A 19,437-nucleotide genomic window follows, 5' to 3' on the forward strand; every position below is an offset into this window, starting at 1 on the left:
TTTTAATGTGTATTATATTTTATTACAAAATATGCTTGAAATTAATAGTTTTTGTTTTGATTTATCATTGAAGTAAAGTGATTTTTCTTTTCTTTTATTAAAATGTGAAAGTTAAACTGTTTCTCATTAACCTGACAAAGAAAATATTCATAATTTCTGACATAAACATTATGGGTGAATCATATTTTAGTGACACCAAGTCATTCTTCAATAAAACTCTTCAAACAATCACATTTCATTGATTAAAATAACAAATAATTGTAACCAATGATCCATGTTTGACTGCAGCTGCTGATTAGATCCATGGTGTCGCTCAGCTCCAAGAATCCATGAAAATAGAGACCATCACAGTTTAGGATTCTGAGTTGTTTCATCCAGAGTGGAAAACACTGACTGGAAGGAATATTTGATAGAAAAACTGTGAAGTTTAGTTTTGTTGGAGAACCTCCAATATCTACAGCTCAACTTGTCAGTGCTTTAAAAATAAACGTGTCTCCAAAGAAGCTGCAGAAGATCAGGATGAGGTGAAAAATGCTCTAAAGTTGATGTGTGAAGAAATGAGTGACATCTGAAGAACAGACAGGAAAAGTCCAGCTACAGTCTGCCTTCTTTGACCTGGACACACACTGCCATCTAGCGTCCAGATGATACACTGCAACACATACAGTTATTTTCACTGGAAAAGGAGGTTTTAGGGATATTTTCATAGATCATATTTATTATTTATTTATAAAAGGAACAACACACATTCATAAATGTTTAAGTAAATATATCAGATTGTAGCCTGTGGCTAATTTTCATCCCTAGACTCTTGGCAGGTTGATGTAAAACTGTAAAGACATGAAACAGCTAACCTGGCTAACTGTCATATAGTCCTCTGCACACATGATGGGATTTGAACCCATGCATGTGTTACACAATAGATTAACAGTCCATCACCTTAACCACTCAGCCACAGTTCAACAATTGATACGTTGCTTTTCTCACTGATGATGTTTGAAATTTTGCACTGAAGAAAAGCTAACGTTGGAATTGGAACTTCAACAGACTTAAGATCAATTCTAGTTCATGGAGGTGTTGTGGCGTAGCTGGTCAACGTGTCTGTCTTAAAGACTAGAGATTCAGTGTGTTTAACATTTTCTATTCAGCATGTCCAGACTGCAGCCTGTAGAGAAAGAAAAGGATTTTTGAGTCACATTCAGGTTCTTTCTCCACCCCTAACAGGCCCACTAAGGGTGGTTGAAAATGAACAAATAAAAATAAAATAGGTTATCATTAAAGTTTTTATTATGAAGGTGTTTTTTAGAATAGAATTTACCTTTATTGATCCCCAGAGGGGGAATTCAATTGTTGCTGCACCATGATAAAAAAAGAGCAGGCGGTCAGAAACAAAAAGCTAATACAAAAATATAAAAAGTGTAGAACAGACATATATTACAAGAACAAAGTAAAAAATAAAGAAAATAAATAATGTGGTTTCAGAACAGCCCAAAAAAAAATGAGATCATAGCCCACTCCATCTACTTGGCTTCAGACCTCCTTCACTGATAGACTTACATGTGTTCATACCTGTCAATTATCCCATTTTGGCTATTCCCTATTTCCCACCATCTTCCCGTATTAGTATTTTCCCGTAAATATCCCGTATTTTAATGTAATAATAATTAAAAGATGCCTTACTAAACAACGCCGTCACTAGCCTCGTGAGAACTTCCATTTGAAATGGTTTGAGTGACAGTTCTCGCAATATTAGTGCTGACATCGGCAACAAACCCAGAAACAACTCAGAACAGAGATGATGAATGAAGACGTTCTGGTGAAAAAAGAACTGGTGTAAATACATTATAAAATATAACAGAGAGTTTATCTTCATAAAGACCATCAGGATGTGACACAGTTACACGTTCTGTTAGATTAATAACTGATATTTTAACGTCTACCACAGCAGAAGGAACCACGTAAGTCACCATGAAAAATCATCCAATCACAAGCTCCACAAATATACACTGTTTATAAAGTGTTAAATAATGTAAAGTCTGTAATAAATGTGTCTAATAAGTCATTAGTGAATACCAGAGAACCACATGAGTGAGTATGAGAAATTATAATAAAATATATAATAAAATAAAATGTTAATGTCTAACTTAAAGACAAGCAATGTGAAATTAACAGTAAATATGCAGAATCAGAATCAGAATCAGAATCAGAAATGTTTTATTTGCCATGTACAGTTTTGAGGACAGTACAAGGAATTTGACTTGGTGGTTGGTGCACAAAACAAGCAACAAAAAGAAATAAAAGAAATAAAAAACAACACAAACAAAGAACAACCCAGCAACAATAGTAATAATAATAATGATAAATATAAAGGATGAGGGATAAATAAAGGATAGATAGAGAATAAAGGATAAATAGGATAAATATAAATATATATATACAGTGCAGCAGGTATCAAGCTGGTGGAGGTGGTGATCGGGTGGGGGGGGGGGGGGGTCAGAGGGTGACTTGGGGTGTGTTCATGTGGATGGTGGCAGAGGGAAAGAAGCTGTTTTTGTGTCTGGAGGTTCTGGTCCTGATGGACCGAAACCTCCTACCAGAAGGGAGAGATTGAAACAGTTTATGACCGGGGTGGGAGGGGTCGGCCACAATCTTTCCTGCACGCCTCAAAATCCTGGAGGCGTACAGGTCCTGGAGGGAGGGCAGATTGCAGCCGATGACCTTCTCTGCAGAGTGGATGATACGCTGCAGTCTGGCCTTGTCTTTGGCCGTAGCTGCAGCGTACCAGATGGTGATGGAGGAGCAGAGGATGGACTGGATGATGGAGCTGTAGAAGTTCACCATCATCTTTGTTGGCAGACTGAACTTCTTCAGCTGCCGCAGAAAGTACATCCTCTGCTGAGCTTTTTTGATAAGGGAGCTGATGTTCAGCTCCCACTTGAGGTCCTGAGTGATGATGGTCCCCAGGAAGCAGAAGTACTCTACAGAGCTCACTGTAGAGTCTCCCAGGGTGAGGGGGGTGAGGGGGGCTGGATTCTTCCTGAAGTCTGCTATCATCTCCACTGTCTTTAAAGCATTGAGCTCCAGGTTGTTCTGGCTGCACCAGGACACCAGCCGGTCTGTCTCCCACCTGTAGTCGGACGTGTTGCAACGTGTTGACTTGTATATAAACTGTAAGTATATTAAATAAACACGTGCTTAATAAATCTATTTATGTTTTTATTTAGGCTGTTTTATAATTTAGGAATTAGGGCTGGGCGATACATCGAGATTTCTATTATATATAATAGCTTATTTTGTATCAAAATACCAGTTTTAAGAGTCACTACTTTTACTTCTCAGAACAAAGTCCTAACTCAGAGCTTCCCCATAACAAGTCATATTACAGATTACATATCACTCACACATGCTGTGGCACATATTGATCAGCTGTTTGTTAATAAATGAGCCTGTGTAGCATTTTGGATCAGCTAATTTAACCCAGAATTCTCTTTCTTCTCAGACTTCATTTGAAATAAAATTATCTCGATTTATATCATATTTCACCATTTTGAGAAAATATATTGAGATATGAGTTTTGGTCCATATCACCAGCCCTAGTAGGAATGTTCATAGCATTTTAATGTTAATAAAGGTCGACCTACCAGATTATATTCATATAATTGTATTTAGTAAGTGGTTGATAAGTGGATATTTTAGATTTATTGTACATCTATATTAAATATAAGAGATACTGGAGCTTGGTTGGGAAAGCTCCAGTATCCAAAAATCCAAAACTTGACAGATATGCACGCGTTGGGTCATTTGATTTACATGCAGGGGCCGTGTCAGAAGTCTTGATGGGAGAATACGCACTGGAGATCTAGACTGGAAAACATGGCCCATGGAGCACAAGGAATGTCAGTGTGTCACCAAAATATGTTTTCCTTTATTTCGTAGTGGAGACATAGAAAATGGAGCTTCATGTTTCCAAGGAACAGCTGGGATTTGAACCAATGAGTTTACTAGACAGGCACTTTGACCAGCTAAACCACAGCACTGTGATGTCTTCCTTTGGTGTTCAATAACTCATGATCTTCAGCTTTTTCAATCAGTTTTTAGAGTTTTGGAGCACATCCTTTATTTTTCTCACAGATTGTTGATACCTCTAACCTTGGAGTGATGGTGGTACACAGGAAAATTATCCTTTTTCCATTTTGTGACAAAGGACGGACCAAGATAAGTTTTTCTCATTGAACTCCAGTTCTAGAGAATCCAAGTGAAATGGTGAAGTAATATGACTCAGCGAAACAAAGGAAACAGTATTTGTATAACAAGAGCTCTGTGTCACAAACACCTGCTGTGATCGTAGAGGTGGAAAAAACATCATGTCACAATTTTTTCTTTGTGAAATCACGATCACAATTTTATCACAATTTTTTTCATTCAAATCACTTAGACGATTTTAAAGTTATTTACCAATAAAACAAACCAAATCACCTTCTTAAAATCATCACCCTAAATGGAAAAAAAAAGAATAAAAGATAATTTGGGACAAGATAATTATCTTTTTTTTATTGTATGTAAATAATTCATCAAACTGGTTCTTAGTACAAATAACATCAAACAAAAAGGCTGACAAGTTATTTTAGTCACACAGTCTTTTTACTCTTTTTTTTAGTTAAAGTAGTGTAGCATTAGCATTAGCAACACTTGCTACAGAACAAGGCACCATATCAGTCTAGTGATTTCTATTTGTTATTGAGGTAACACACTCATATTAATAAAATCATACTTTAAACAGTGTTTGAATGCCTCATTTCACACAGTTTAGACAATCAAGATAAAACGTTACTGCTTTGGTTACATTAGGCCTGTGTGATATGGACCAATATTCATTTCTCCATATTTTTCCTCAAAATGGCAATAGGTGATATAAACCATTTATTATTATTTTTTATTTTTTTCAATAGTTTTACAAGAAAAACAATAATGGGTCAAAGTCAGTGGAGAAAAATGCCACAAAGACCCTTTTATTAATCATTAGCAGCACAATAATAACATTTTGTATCACTTTTGACTTTTTCCTTCATTAAGGCTGAAATGTGATTAAATGATGTAGTGTTGCTTTTTTCAGGGCAGCTCTGAGTTGCTGAAAGTAGTTTTCAAAGTAAATCACATTCAGGACACTGTCTCTTTAAGAATGTGGAAACAGCCCCGTTAGCTACAGCAGCAGCAGCAGCAGATCTCTGCTACAGCATTAGTTATGTTTGAGAAAACACTATATTTCAGTGCTACAACACTCAGAACTGATGGAGTTTAACAGACAGACAAACATCTGCACTGAGCCTCTGACAGACAGTCGCTAACACGGAGGAAGCAGCACAGCTAACTCTGTGCACTGGGGGGGGAGTGTACTTCTGCCCCGTTTAAGCGCTTATTAATCTCAATTAATGTCTATTATGCTGACTAGCAAATGGTGTGATTTGACAGAGAAAAAAACATTGGATGTTCTGTGTATGGACCACAGACATACGACGCAGACATGGCACCGCAAGGGTTAAAATGTGAACTTCAGACGGTTCTACGATCTCCGTGATTTGGGAGATCGTCGTCATGTTCAAATCCTTAATGATCTAATATCGTCATATCGCACACCCTTATGTGATCGTACATATAAATACTCTGCATTGTGGTCGCAGCAACCCCAGTTTGATCACAGCAAAACTAAGTCAAAGCCTATTTCGTCTACAAATGCAGTACTTTTCTTCTGAATGAAGATAAAACATAACAGACTTCACTGTTTTTGCAAATAAACAACAAAACTTCGTTGGTGACAGTCAGTTAGCAGCAGTTAAATAAAAAAAATAGAAAAGTTTGAATTTATTGCATTTTACTTGGACGTTGACACCGAAACACAAATTCTGAAAACTTTCCAAAAAAAACTCCACCGACACTCATATATATATATATATATATATATATATATATATATATATATATATATATATATATATATATAGAGAGAGAGAGAGAGAGAGAGAGAGATGTCTATAGGCTCTGGTTTTCTGTTTTATTTTTTTAATTTACACGTCATTTCCAGGTACCGACGTAGGGAATGGTTGCCAGATTGATATTTTCCCCGCTCATTGCGTGAATCAAATAAATGTATCTTAGTGAGAAAACTGTCAATAAAATATTTTCCAAGGTGATATTTATATTGTTATTTGGATGATGAACGGATGATTTTTGGGGAATTTCTGTGGATGATCAACACAATTTATGCGGGGAATCGTTGGCTGTATCTGGCAACCAGTGTGGGTCAGGAACAAAGTGCAAACAGACAGAGAGCTGATGGTAGTGTGTCCCTCTAAAGGTGATTGTAAAGTGAGCATCATCACAGGAAAGAAAACACAATGGACGCTAATGCACCAACGAGCTGGATAATAACTGCCATCAAACTAGAAGAAGAAGAAGATGATGAAGTCTGCAGGAGAAAAGCTGAACCGGAGGAGCTTCGTCATTACGACCATGTGTGCAACGGAATGTTTGCTCCAAACTTGGAGAAAAGCCCCAAAGAAGAAACGGAGGAGTTTCCGTCCAACGATCAAAGCTCTGTGAAGAAAGAGGTTAGAACACAACTAGTACTGCTAGTTTCATTCGTTCACTCATATGTGGAGTTTACGGGGCATTGCCCCCTGGTGATCAAAAGTTTTCATTTAAGTTTTCTCAAATTCATTCGAAAAAAATAAAATTCTTAATACAATTTACATAATATTCTAATATTATCAGTGCCAAAAACAGTGACTAGGCAATAATTTTTTAAAAATGTGATATAAAATTCAAAGGTTCACAAAATAAAACCAACTAAAAAAGCTTCTATGGACCCTCCTGCTTCCCGTAGCAGCTCAGAGCTTTGTTTGTTTACAACATGGCGGACACCGCGTGTGCTCTGTAGACTCATACGTTTGTTGTTTGTAGTGATTCATCGAGAAAACAAGTCGACTGGAACAGAGAATGATCAAACATTGCGCTCAGTGCGCGTTTGTCTGGATAGAAAGCGGTGGATTTAACGGTTGTTGTGATAATTTACTCGCCCGCCTTTCCTGCCACAAAAGCGACATCCACGGGAGCACGTACACAATCAGCGAAGTTACAGTGACGGTGTTAAGACTTTTTATGCCATAATCTACGTTGTTGGACTTTTAATCCATATGGATCCTTTTATTCTCTCCTCCCTGTTGTTTAACATAATGATTTATAACTGACAGCAAGTCTATCCCCCCATGTTAATGTGTATCTCCCATAATAAAGCACATGTATCCAGTGTTTTATGATATATCATGTAGAACATAATAAATATTAACACTGCTTAATTTGATCAACTTTACTCTCTCCTTCTTTAAGTTACAAGAGGTTGCTGAATATAGCATTTTTGATTTATTTTGACATGTCCATAATACAGCTTTAGAAACTTATATTACAGAAATGAGAAATAATAATAAAAACGGTTAGATTGGTACATTTGTATTCATTCCTCATTTGTGAAGTGAAACTGGAGACGTTTAATATATTTAACTTTTTTATATATATATCACTGGAGCACAGCTGATACTGTGGATAGAGGGTGGACACTCGACCGAACCCTGACTGGACCCAACGACACGGGTTTGGACAGATATTTAAAACTGGTGGTTGGGTTCAGTCACATTGTGGTGTTTCACTTTCTATTGTTACCTGTGCGCTGATCTAATGTTGACATTAACAGTTTTGTAAATAAAATCGTTGCTTACCACTAAAACAAACGTACTTACTGTATGTCATTTCTTTGTATGCCAGATCTTTTCCACCGGCGAAAGTCCTGCGCAAAGATTTGCTGCAGAACATACAGGAAGTCCTGCCACAGAGTCTGAAAAGATGCTGCTGGGTGCCATAAGCGGGCTCTCTCGTCAGCTGACTCAGATGGCGGAGTCCATGGATACAAGAATGGCAGCCATGGAGACCAGAATGGCCACCATGGAAACCAGAATGGCGACCATGGAAACCAGAATGGTGTCACTGGAGGAATCAGTTGTGGAATCCAGAGCATCAAACTCTGACTGTTCCAATTCGAAGAAACCGAGACGGGCACACAATTCCAAAATTGCGGTGAATAGATTTCTTTTTAAAGTGAAAGTCTGTCCCTGCTGCTTCAGCCTGGAGTTAGGCCTATCTGTTCACCAAAGTCAACTTTTATGTGTTTGTTTTTCATAGGGAACCGTGCGGTTTCTTCACAACTCGAAAGGAAACGACAAGCGTTATGATCCCAAACAAGGGTCAGATTTTAAGAAAAAAGGAATTATATGTGTCTGACCTGATGCTAATTTTTATTTGTTGTGCCAGACTGAGCTCGCCTTACAATTTGTCGGTGACTTCCTATTTGGTGGAAACTCTCGCTGCAAGTCCAGACATGTGTGGAGTGGACACTGGAATCTTTACATGTAAGTCACTTTAATCTGAAAAAAAATCTCTTTTGTTGTTTGTGGTGTTGGTATTTTACATATTTATACCTGTTGCCTCTCTTTTTTCCAGCGGCATGTAAGACATACTATGAGACCGTCCGGAAGAACTTCAGATTTAGTCAGCCAGACCTTTCAGCCCAAGCAGACGCCATGAAAGGTGCAGCCCGCAGCAGACAGAGAAGAAAGAGGGTAATATTTTTAAGGAAAGCATTCAGCTGTACAGGCATTGCACAGAGCAAAGTATAGCTTCATATATTTTTATTATTTGTGTACATTATGTGGTTTATTTATACAGGAATGTCACTCTTGTTACTAGTGTTACCCAAGAGATGAGTATCACCAGTGACATTTTGGAAGAACAAAACTAAATGGCTGCCATATGTCGGGCTCCATATTTTCAACCATATAAAAAAAATAAGCTATTTAACTCATTCACTGCCAGCCATTTTCAGAGCAGCCATCCCCATATTGCCAGGCCTTTTAGATTATTTTCACTGATCTTTTAAGACCCACAGAATATTTTATACTATGACGATCTGAAATCTGACACCAGATTCTGAAAGATTAAAGTCTCTACTTTCATCAGAAGAAAATTTTGTTTCTAGCTTGTTTTGTTCTTTCGTAATCAGCAGTTGAAGAGAGGTAACTTTTACATGAATCGCCTCTTTCTGACATAAAGCTGAGAAAAAAGTATTTTTCTAAATAAAAAAAAAACCTGTTAGTGAATTTGAAGCATTTTTTTTGGCTTTAGGGACACCTCAACATTGGTTTTCTTTTATAAACTACAAAAACAATACTGAGACCGGGCTTTGGATGGCAAAATTATTATTTTACTTTCTATGTCAGAGTTGAATCGTTTGCTTACTGTATTTTGGCTTTTATCCAAGTATCTCTCTGTACAGACGCCACTTCATCCTTGTCCCAGATGCGCAAAGTCAACCCGTTTGGTCCGTTTTTTTAATCTTATTTCTTCATGTTCACGACACTCTCAATAGTCCATGAAAGCGCTTGTTAGGTCCAGGCATGCGCTGGTCAAGTGTGCGTTGCTATGAGCTGCTAGATTGTTGACTCTCAGCTTCTGTAGCTCCATTTTCAGGCACACTGGCTGCGGCCGAATAGTCCCTCCTATCTCCTTTCTTATCCACTGTTCCATAACCCCGTGGATGATGTCACGGGGTTAAGGAAAGGTTTTTAGGAGAGGAGTTAGGAAATGGCCATCACATTTGCTTTGACAATCAGACGCACTTCCACTAGGTGACGTAATAATCTGACGGCCGCAAAGGTTAGTGACGTCTGCCGTGGTGACAAAACTACAAATTTCTGAAAATGGACTAAAAGCACATTTATAACACTTTCCGCTGATATAATCTAAAAAAATCACAAGGTTTAAATGTAAATCAAAGGATAAGAGGTTACGAGGAACAAAAGTGAAACTCAAAGAACGTCACAATGAGAATAGTTTCTCACACTCACCTTCCACTTAGAAATATGAATTATGTTGAATAAAACAAAGTGGCTAAAAATGTCTCTGATCCCTTTTTCTTGAATGACAGTCTCTGTTTTATATCAGTTATAATCTGATGATATGTATTACATATAATACAATATGGATTTTAGATTATTTATTGAAAGTTGTTCAAGGCATATTATTGCATTGGTAACTTACATGATCTCCATTACTTGTCAGCACTCGGGTGTGCGTGTCCCTTTAAATGTTGTCTCTGCAAGGAAGTGTGAGTCAGCATTATCTCGTCTCCTTTGGTAAAGGATGCATCAGTGTTTCCTCGGCTAAAGGAGGTAAAAAAGGAAGCATTGAGCCTCTTTTCCTGAGCTTAAAGAGAACTCGGACGCTCTTTATCATGGCCACCATGTAAACACTTGGGGGATAAAGGAACAGTGGATAGTAAAGGAGATAGGAGGGACTATTCGGACGCAGCCATAGACTGCTTTTCTCCTTCCTCCGCCTCTGCTATCAGCGCTAATCTCTTATCCAAAGAGCACTGTTGCCACCTGTTGGCTCAATAAAATATTGTCTACAACTAAGAGCTTTACATGGCAGTTGCATAAGGCTTTACTGAACTTGTTCTCACTGAAAAACATAATTGACGTCTTTAGACGTCATTGGTAGTCAATGAAGTATTGTAATCAATTATTAGGTTCAAATGTTTTATCTGTGGCTATAAAATGAGTAACACTGATGACTTAAAAGCTTCACAAAATAAATAATTAATGAAATTTTAAACCATTGAAGAAAGACATCTGACTAATCATATGCTCATCATATGTCATCTGCAGATCACCACTTGACCTCTTGATCCAGGAGGAAGTTCAAAACCAGTGCCATATTTCAAAATAAAATAGTTTTTTGTAGAATGATCATAATACTAAGTGTGACATTTTACATGGTTAATTACAGCATACACACACACACACATAATAGATTGTGGTGCTAACACCATAGAACATCACTAATTCTACTGCTTGCATTTCCAGCTGCTGGCAGCGAGGATGGCTGTTTTAACCAAGGAAGAGATGGACTTGTGGAGGGGCGTCACAGTGGACATGATGTCTGATGAGGAGGATGACGTAGCTGATGGGGAAGCTGGGTGGATAGTTCGGCCCCCATCCTTCAGGAGCCAGGAGCTGACTGCTCTGTGTTCAACATTACAGAAAAGACTGGAAAAAGACCCCAAATATCAAGCAACCCACCACAAAAGGCTGCATTATGGGCCACCCTCCAAGAGACCTGCTCCATCATTTTATGACCCTGAAGCAGCCAAGAGGCACATGAGATAAAGTTTAAGGTTTAGTGTGTGACCCAGACAAGGGGAACACAATGTGAAACTTAAGTTTGTTTTTGGTTTTATTTTGTTGTTTTTTTATTTTTTACATAAAGCTCCACTTTCAATATGTTCCTTCCTGTGTCTCTTATGCTCAATGAACTTCTATTGTGACGTGTAGTTCTCACTAAATAATAATAGCAATATTAGTCTTTTCATGATAATGTGCAATAATGAGATTGGTTATAGCACAGTCTTTCAGTAGTATTAATGGATGTTTTATTTCCAAGTGAGATGATGCCTTTGTTAGTCTTCCTCCTACTCTCATTACACCATTGCGAAAGAATGGGTCAAGTTCATAGAGTCTGTGGTTGCGGGACAGCTTTTGTGATTGATTGAGTTTGTTGAAGTCTTTCTGAAAAGCATCTTGTTGTGCAAGCTTCACAAGAGTTAGCATTGCTTGTCGTCTTTCCTCTACATTTGGAGGGTCTGCTGTTTTTATCTTTTTAGCCATTCGTTGGATGCGAGCAATGACGTTTATTGCAGCAGTCCATTTTGAAAGTCTTGACAAGAACTCTTTAATATGGAACTGTTGTGTAGCAGTGGTTTGTAACACTTGTATTGTTTTGATTTCTGGATCTCCCACCATAAGCTCAGGTGTGCTTTGCTCCATGACTATATCCTTGTTCCATAAGAACTTGGGACCCGTCAACCAATTTGAGGTGATAAAGTCTCTGACTTTTAGGCCTCTTGACGCGTGGTCGGCTGGTTTTTTGTTTGTGCCTATGTAGTACCATTGCTCTGAGTTGCTGGTTTCACGAATTCTTTGGACACGATTAGCCACAGAAACATAAAATCTTTTTGCGTCATTATTAATATAACCCAGCACTGCTTTTGAATCTGCCCAAAAGTACTCTTTATCAACTTTTCAACATGCACCCAACAGCAGCTGAGGTTACTGCAGCGGTCAGTTCTAGTCTTGGGATGGTGACTATTTTGGCTGGTGCCACTCTCGCTTTACCCATGACTAGTGTGCAGTGTACTTTGTGATCACCCACTAATCTGATGTAAGAGCACTGACCGTATACTTGACTACTCGCGTCAGAGAAGTGATGAAGCTCTACACTCTGCACTTCACCAAAGTTAGCAGGCTTAAAACATCGGGGAATCTGAATTAACAAGATTTTTCAAATCATTCATCCAACCCTCCCACCTTAACTTTAGCTCAACAGTAAGAGGATCATCCCAACAAACACACTTTTGACACATTTCTTGTAACACTTTCTTTCCTTCAAGAATAAAGGGAGCTAGTTTGCAGCTGATGGTACTCTTCCTCATTTTCTTTAGCCAAATGCTTCATGCCATAATTGGCACAGCCAGGGGATGATGTCGCACCAAACAAGTATCCCCATTTTCCCACCAAAGAAACCGCAAATAGTCTCTGTCCTCTGTGCTAACATGGAATCTGTGAAACATCTTTTCAACACCACACATGACTGCAAAGTTGTGCTTACGAAAACGGCAAAGAACTCCTGTTAGGCCATTTGTAAGATCAGGTCTAGTTAGTAGGTGGTCATTTATTGCTATTCCTTTAAACTGGGCTGAGCAGTCAAACACCACCCTGATTTTGTCTGGCTTGCGGTGGTGATAAACGCCCTAGTGTGGTATGTACCACACGTTTCCAGGTGTTGGCTGTGAATTTGGCTTTTCGGCATCACTGTCTCTGAGAATTCCATCCATGAACTTTACATAGTCGCTTTTGGACTTTGCGTCTCTCTCCAGTTATCTTTTGAGGTGCTTTAGACGAACCAGAGCAAGAGCTTTGTTGTTTGGGAGTTGTGGGCGTGCTTTAAAAGGAAGTGGCATTTCAAGATGACCATGCTCATTTTGCTTAATTTTGTTATTCAGGGTTTGAAGAAACTGAATATCTTCTTGGTAAACGTCACTGTGACCTTGTTTGGTGTCTGCAAAGTCCAACTCAAGTACCTTAATAATAGCAGAAGGCGTTACTGTAGGAACTTCTTTAACACTCACACGGTGACATAAACCGTGTGAGTGTTACATTACTAGCATTCACAAGTTGAGGCGCCCCCCCCTACAATGCTCCAACCTAAATCGATTCTTTCAGCATAAGGCTCATTGTCACCACCAGTGATGACCTCTCTTGGAGCTAGGGCTCTGGAGCAATCATAACCTATCAACAGTCCAACAGCACAGTCCATTAATGGAGGGATATCTTTAGCTAAGTTAGCAAGGTGTGGCCATTTTTTGGCTGTTTGACAAGTGGGAATATGAGCATGTTCTAGTGGAATGAAGTCTCTTGTGTAAGCTGAAGGAAGCACAATGTAAGTGTTTGAAAAGAATCCTCTGATCTTGAGTCCTTGTACTCTGTGGCTTTCCACAATAGAGTCTCTTTTGACCATAGTGGCAAGTTTTAGTTTGACTGGTTCTGTTGATACCTGCAAGATTTCACACACTTCCTCATCTACAAATGTGTGTGTACTTTGTGTATCTAAGAGAGCATATATCAAAGTTTAACTGTGAGACGCATTACCTGCTGAGATCCACACGGGTAGTATCATTGAAGTTCTTTCATTCTCCCCTTCTCCAACCGAGCAGGAAAGTGAGGACATGCTCTCATTGACTGTGCTTTGAGCAGGGGGTTTGTAAAAGAATGCTCTTCATGTAAAGGAGTTGGATGGCTTCTTTTGCAAATGCTACACATAGCTCTGTTTTTACAGTCCTTTGAGTTATGACCCTTTCTCAAGCATGCAAAACACTGCACAAACCTTTTCTTATCATTTGTAGACATTTCTGTCAGCCTTTGGCATTTATGTATGGTGTGGTTTTCTCCGCAGCAGATACATTTGTTCACATTTGAATATTGTGATGGGAAGTCACTTTCCTTTTGTCTGTCTGATTCATTAGACTTGAATGCAGGGCTGGAAACATTTGAGGATTTTACATCAGTGATTAAGGTGTTTGCTTTGGCGTGCTTTGTTTCTCTAACTGGGATTTCAACCGGGGGCTTGAGAGCATGCAAAGACGACACTGGATTACAAGCTATACGTGCTTCCTTAGAAATGAAGCTTGGATAGTCTTTGCTCTTGTCCAGTTGTTCAGTGACAAAGCGATTCCATCTGGATGTTTTCCAGTCTGAGAGTTTGGTCAGAATTTTCTGATTTTCTTCACAGTCATTTAGTACTTGTAGACCTTTTATGTGAGGCATTGCATGACTGCATGTTTGAAGAAAATCACTATACTCTCTCAGCTTAACATACACCTTTCCACCTTCTTTGGCCACCTATTGAGCTTTTCTCTAAAGGCTCGCTGTACAACAAATGAATACCCATATCTATCATTTAACCTATCCCATGCTTGTTTATAAGCTTCCTCATCTTTGCGGTAGAAACTGCCTTCTAGAGTTGATTTAGCCTCACCTGCTATGTACTTCTGTAAGTAAAATAGCCTGTCTGCGGGATTTGAGCACCGTCTTTCTGTAAGAGCTTTAAAGCTTGTGCTCCACTCTATAAACTGTAGAGGATCACCTGCAAACACAGTAGGCTCTGGAGCTGGTAGTCTGCTTAGAGCTACTGCCTCTTGAAATGTTTGGAAAAATGCTTCATTTTGTGTGACTGGCTGTTCACATTTAACATAAGAGGTGGACAGACGAGGACTTACTTTGCTATTTACAGAACTGCATCTCTCACTTTTCATCTCTACCTCTGTGTATGCTCTCAACTTAGCCTCCATCATCTCAATGTCTCTTTTATTTTCAAGTTTTCTCAGGTGTTGACGCTGAGCCTCAATGACATCTTCCATGTCATTTTCTGCTTTCTTTGCAGCCAACTGAGCAGCAATTTCTGCCTTTTTGCTTATAATGCTTGGTGATTCTGAGGGTTGTTCAGAACGATGACTGCATGCAGGAACTTTGGAAGCAGTAGACCCATATATAGATCGAGCATTGTCATTGTCTAGGAGAGGACGTAACTTTGCTCTTTCTGCCTCAGAATCAAAGTTTTTTTCATCCTCAGTTAGTCTAACTTTCATGAAATGTAACAAATCAAATGTAATGCCAGAACATGCATCAACTTTCCTTCTGATCTCTTGGCTTGGGACTGTGAGCTCTCTAATGTTGTCATACATTTTTTTATGTCCAACATCTCAGCCTCATCCATCATGTTACACAAATCCTTTTCAGAACACTTTTCCTTTAATGTTGTACGAATGTCTCTTACTTTAATTTTCCAATTTTGCATACAATGCGATGAACCTTTTCAACGCCGCTGACGAGAGGATTTTCTTGTTTGTTTTTTAGTCAAATCAGGAATATTTTCACTTTCCACTTCCTGAACATTTGTGTCATCTTGCTTTTGAGACTCTAGGTCAATATGAATATCATTCAGAAATATTTGTTCATCTTGGAAAGACATTTTGGATATTTTTTAATTAATTATTTGTAGTTTAGCAGTGCTTAATCTTTTTGATTTATTTATTTTTCTTTGTTCATCATTAGCTGAGGCTTATTTCCATACTTGCACCAAACCTTTGATATGATTTGAGCCTGCTCCTGCAGATGGTAGACACTGTGGCTCAAAGCTTGCTGCAGGGTGAAGACAAATCTTGTACTCTGGCACCATCGTCTGGATGAAGGGGGAAGTACAGCCACGTATGATGAAGGGCTCTCGCCGACGCGGAGTCTCGTCGGCAGGCATGACGTTTTCACTGTAGCTACTCCTGGTCGGCTCAAAAAAGGACTTCACGCCTCGTACTGATGTCCACAGGCATTTATTTCTTCACAGCAGTAGAAAATAGTTGTGAAACACTGTGAAAACTATAAATGGGACAACACATAGGACATGTTGTCAACTCTCCCATTATTATATAGTATTTTGGTCACAAATCACATATTTCAAACATACAACAATACATAAACAAGATGAAAATCATATTACCGTGTGCGCCTAGTTGACCAGTTGTAGAATAGTCTCTTTAAGGGAGAAAAATCTCATTTTCACCACCAAACCTTCCGTCCTGACTCTCCTCTGTAGGTATTTTCACATTCTTACATCTGGTTCCCTTTCGCGGGTATTTACACACTTTCATATCCGGTTCAGACGTCATGTCATGTGACCATCAACAGGTAAATTACTCCTTTAACATGTTAAATAAAATATTAAATAAACTTTTACAACTTAAAAGCTGTGTTACTTAATGTTGTGGACATTATTTTATCATTTTAATACTTAACAAATTAAACTTAAAGTAGCATAGTCTGAGCTCTTGTGGTAACTTATAAAACAGCGCCAGCTACACTAGGATACACTGGTGGAATTCTCCCTTGAATATCAGCCATGTACTATGATGTAATGACCAACTGATGCCATGTAGATGGCAGCAGCACACCTTCAGATGAGAGATTAGCCATGATGGGCTGAGGTCAGAGGAAGAGGAAAGGAGTTAACGAGGCAGAAAATGGCGCTATGAGGCATTATTGTGAAGTATCCAGCAGCTCACACTCATGCAGAGCATGTGTGGATCTAAGTGGACTATTGAGAGTGATCGTGAGAGAAGACGATCAACAAACCAGGGCAAGCGGTGAGACTCGGCATGTCCTGGAGGAGGAGTAAGTAGTGTGTGTTAAAGGGGACATCATGTTAAATCCACTTTTTTAGCCCTTAAATGCATTTTGTTGTATATTTAGAGTGCTTAGAAGTACAGAAAAGTTCAAATTAGTCTCTTTAGGTGCTCCGTAGATATCTTTATATTCTGTTTTGCTCATATTTTTCAACCTGTTTCGATTTTTCTATTCTTTAATACGTTTTTTGAACAATAACGTCAGTATTTGCAGTGGAACTGCCAAATTAGTTCATCAACTCCAGGCCCAACACTTCGAGCAATCCGCCATTTTTATTTCTCACTACTCAATTTGTAGTCCAAGCTCCAGGATGCCAAAGTTACGAGAGGATAAGTCAAAATGTTGGGTTGTTGGATGTAGTAACCCACACGCTTCATTACAACGTCTCCCAGCATCAGAACCTTTTCAAAGTGTCTGGTTGAGTTTTATTTTTTATAGAAATGTACCACATCTGTGGATAAGGTCATTTTTGTGTGTGTGAAGCACTTCAATGATGACTGCTTCATCAACCTCCACCAGTAAAAAGAAGGATTTACAGAAAGACTTTGTCTGATTGAGGGTTCAATTCCTTCTATCTTTGGAGACGACAAACAGAGCACTTCAGTAAGCTGTAAATAATGCTAAAAAGTGTGATGATAAGACGTCTCTGTCATTGTTTTGTTAGCATTAGCAGTTGCACCGTCTTCATATGTTAGCGCTGTGTGCTCGTTTTAGATCCTTGATGATATGGCCTCGCTCCGCCGGGTCCGACTCTGGCTGGAACATGTAAAGCTGGATGGACAAGTCTTCTGTTGTTGACATTTTGTAAATAACGTGTGAATAAAAAAATTCTGCGCCGCTAAATAATCGTATCTCTTCTATCAAACTACAAAAATGGCTGAACATGGTGGAGTTGAACCGAGTGTCACCTCTGCAACCTGGAGAGGGGGCGGGGTATGAAGTGTCTCATTTGCATTTAAAGAGACCGCACCAAAACGAGTTGCTCTCAGAAGCACATCAGAAAAGGGGTAGAAAAGGGGTGGAGCTATAATAATGAGGAATTCAGACCCAAAAACAACTTCATCTGACCAAAGTGCTGTACAGTTTTTTTTAATTATTACAATTACCTATTATTTATTTATTTATTATTACTGACAACTGTGACTTTATCAGATACTATTATCCAAAGTATTATACTTTAACAGTTACCACTACTAGCACGCGCGTACACACACACACACACACACACACACACACACACACACACACACACACACACACACACACACACACACACACACACACACACACTTGCTGAAATGATCACCTTCTGAGGACTGTCCCTGGGAGCCATAGTAACGTAATGTCAGAGTTGAGTCATACTGCCTTCTTCCTGAGTGCATGGATGGAGTGTTATGTTACTTTTCTGTTTCCGTCTCGTCTGAAACGACATATAAGCAGTGTTTGATCTTCCCCTGCGTACAACAAACATGCAGTGTGACGGTAACCAGTTGTTTTGCGTCCTGTTTACGTTATCGACCCTGGATCTCTACAGCGCACACACACACACACACACACACACACACACACACACACACACACACACACACACACACACACACACACACACACACACACACACACACACACACACACACACAGCTTTACAGAAGAAACTTTTAATGTTACATGAATTTCATAAATGCTTTACAAAATCCATGTGCATCTAAACTGACTGTCGTGGATTAATGACACTAAACGAGTCCGAATCGAGTCTGTTCAGGTCTGAGGAGATTCAGATCCACGAGGACAACAAACTGGAACCAGAATAGATGGGGTTCAACTCCCTACAGTGTCCTTGCTAAAAGCCAAAATACAGTCCCCTCCAAAGTATTGGTAAGGTCAATTCTTTTGGTTTGTTGTTTACTGAATACATTTAGGTTTCAGATCAAAACATGAATATGAGACAAAAGTTCACAATTCTAGTTTTTATTTTATGATATTTACATCCAGATGTGTTAAACAACTCAGGACAGAAAACCTTTTGTGAAAGGAATTGACCTTGCTGTCCCAATACATTTGGAGGGGACTGTATATGAAAACAGAATAGTTATCACTTTACACATTTCACAACAAACAGAAATGTCCCCGACGTCCCACCTTCAAACACAACCTAATTTGGCTATCCATGAATGAGCTACTTAACCTCCCACTTTTCCATAGCATTACATACTTCCTACGGGTACTGCACTGCACTAGTAATAATAATATGAACACTATTGAAACACTAACGATCTCCAAAACTCTGAAAACTGATTGAAAAAGCTGAAGATCATGAGTTATTGAACACCAAAGGAAGACATCACAGTGCTGTGGTTTAGCTGGTCAAAGTGCCTGTCTAGTAAACTCATTGGTTCAAATCCCAGCTGTTCCTTGGAAACATGAAGCTCCATTTTCTATGTCTCCACTACGAAATAAAGGAAAACATATTTTGGTGACACACTGACATTCCTTGTGCTCCATGGGCCATGTTTCCCAGTCTAGATCTCCAGTGCGTATTCTC

General features: G+C 38.9%; 1 protein-coding gene across 1 annotated transcript; it reads left to right on the forward strand.

Moving 5' to 3' along the window:
• The first annotated feature begins 6,187 nt into the window (after positions 1 to 6,187).
• LOC114479346 (uncharacterized) lies at positions 6,188 to 11,387 on the forward strand. Its single transcript, XM_028473000.1, has 6 exons — positions 6,188 to 6,605; positions 7,816 to 8,124; positions 8,230 to 8,291; positions 8,359 to 8,456; positions 8,548 to 8,666; positions 10,971 to 11,387. The coding sequence occupies exons 1-6, from the start codon at positions 6,393 to 6,395 to the stop codon at positions 11,271 to 11,273; spliced, it is 1,104 nt and encodes a 367-aa protein (XP_028328801.1). The 5' UTR covers positions 6,188 to 6,392; the 3' UTR covers positions 11,274 to 11,387.
• Positions 11,388 to 19,437: the final 8,050 nt, after the last annotated feature.

The sequence above is a fragment of the Gouania willdenowi genome, chromosome 17, assembly GCF_900634775.1.
Source record: "Gouania willdenowi chromosome 17, fGouWil2.1, whole genome shotgun sequence".
Taxonomy (NCBI): domain Eukaryota; kingdom Metazoa; phylum Chordata; class Actinopteri; order Blenniiformes; family Gobiesocidae; genus Gouania; species Gouania willdenowi.

Excerpts from the sequence above, each read along its gene's own strand:
- LOC114479346 (XM_028473000.1), top strand. The coding sequence starts at position 6,393 with ATGGACGCTAATGCACCAACGAGCTGGATAATAACTGCCATCAAACTA. Across the intron at positions 8,125-8,229 it reads CACACAATTCCAAAATTGCG|GGAACCGTGCGGTTTCTTCA; the intron begins GTGAATAGATTT and ends TGTTTTTCATAG. Across the intron at positions 8,667-10,970 it reads GCAGACAGAGAAGAAAGAGG|CTGCTGGCAGCGAGGATGGC; the intron begins GTAATATTTTTA and ends TTGCATTTCCAG.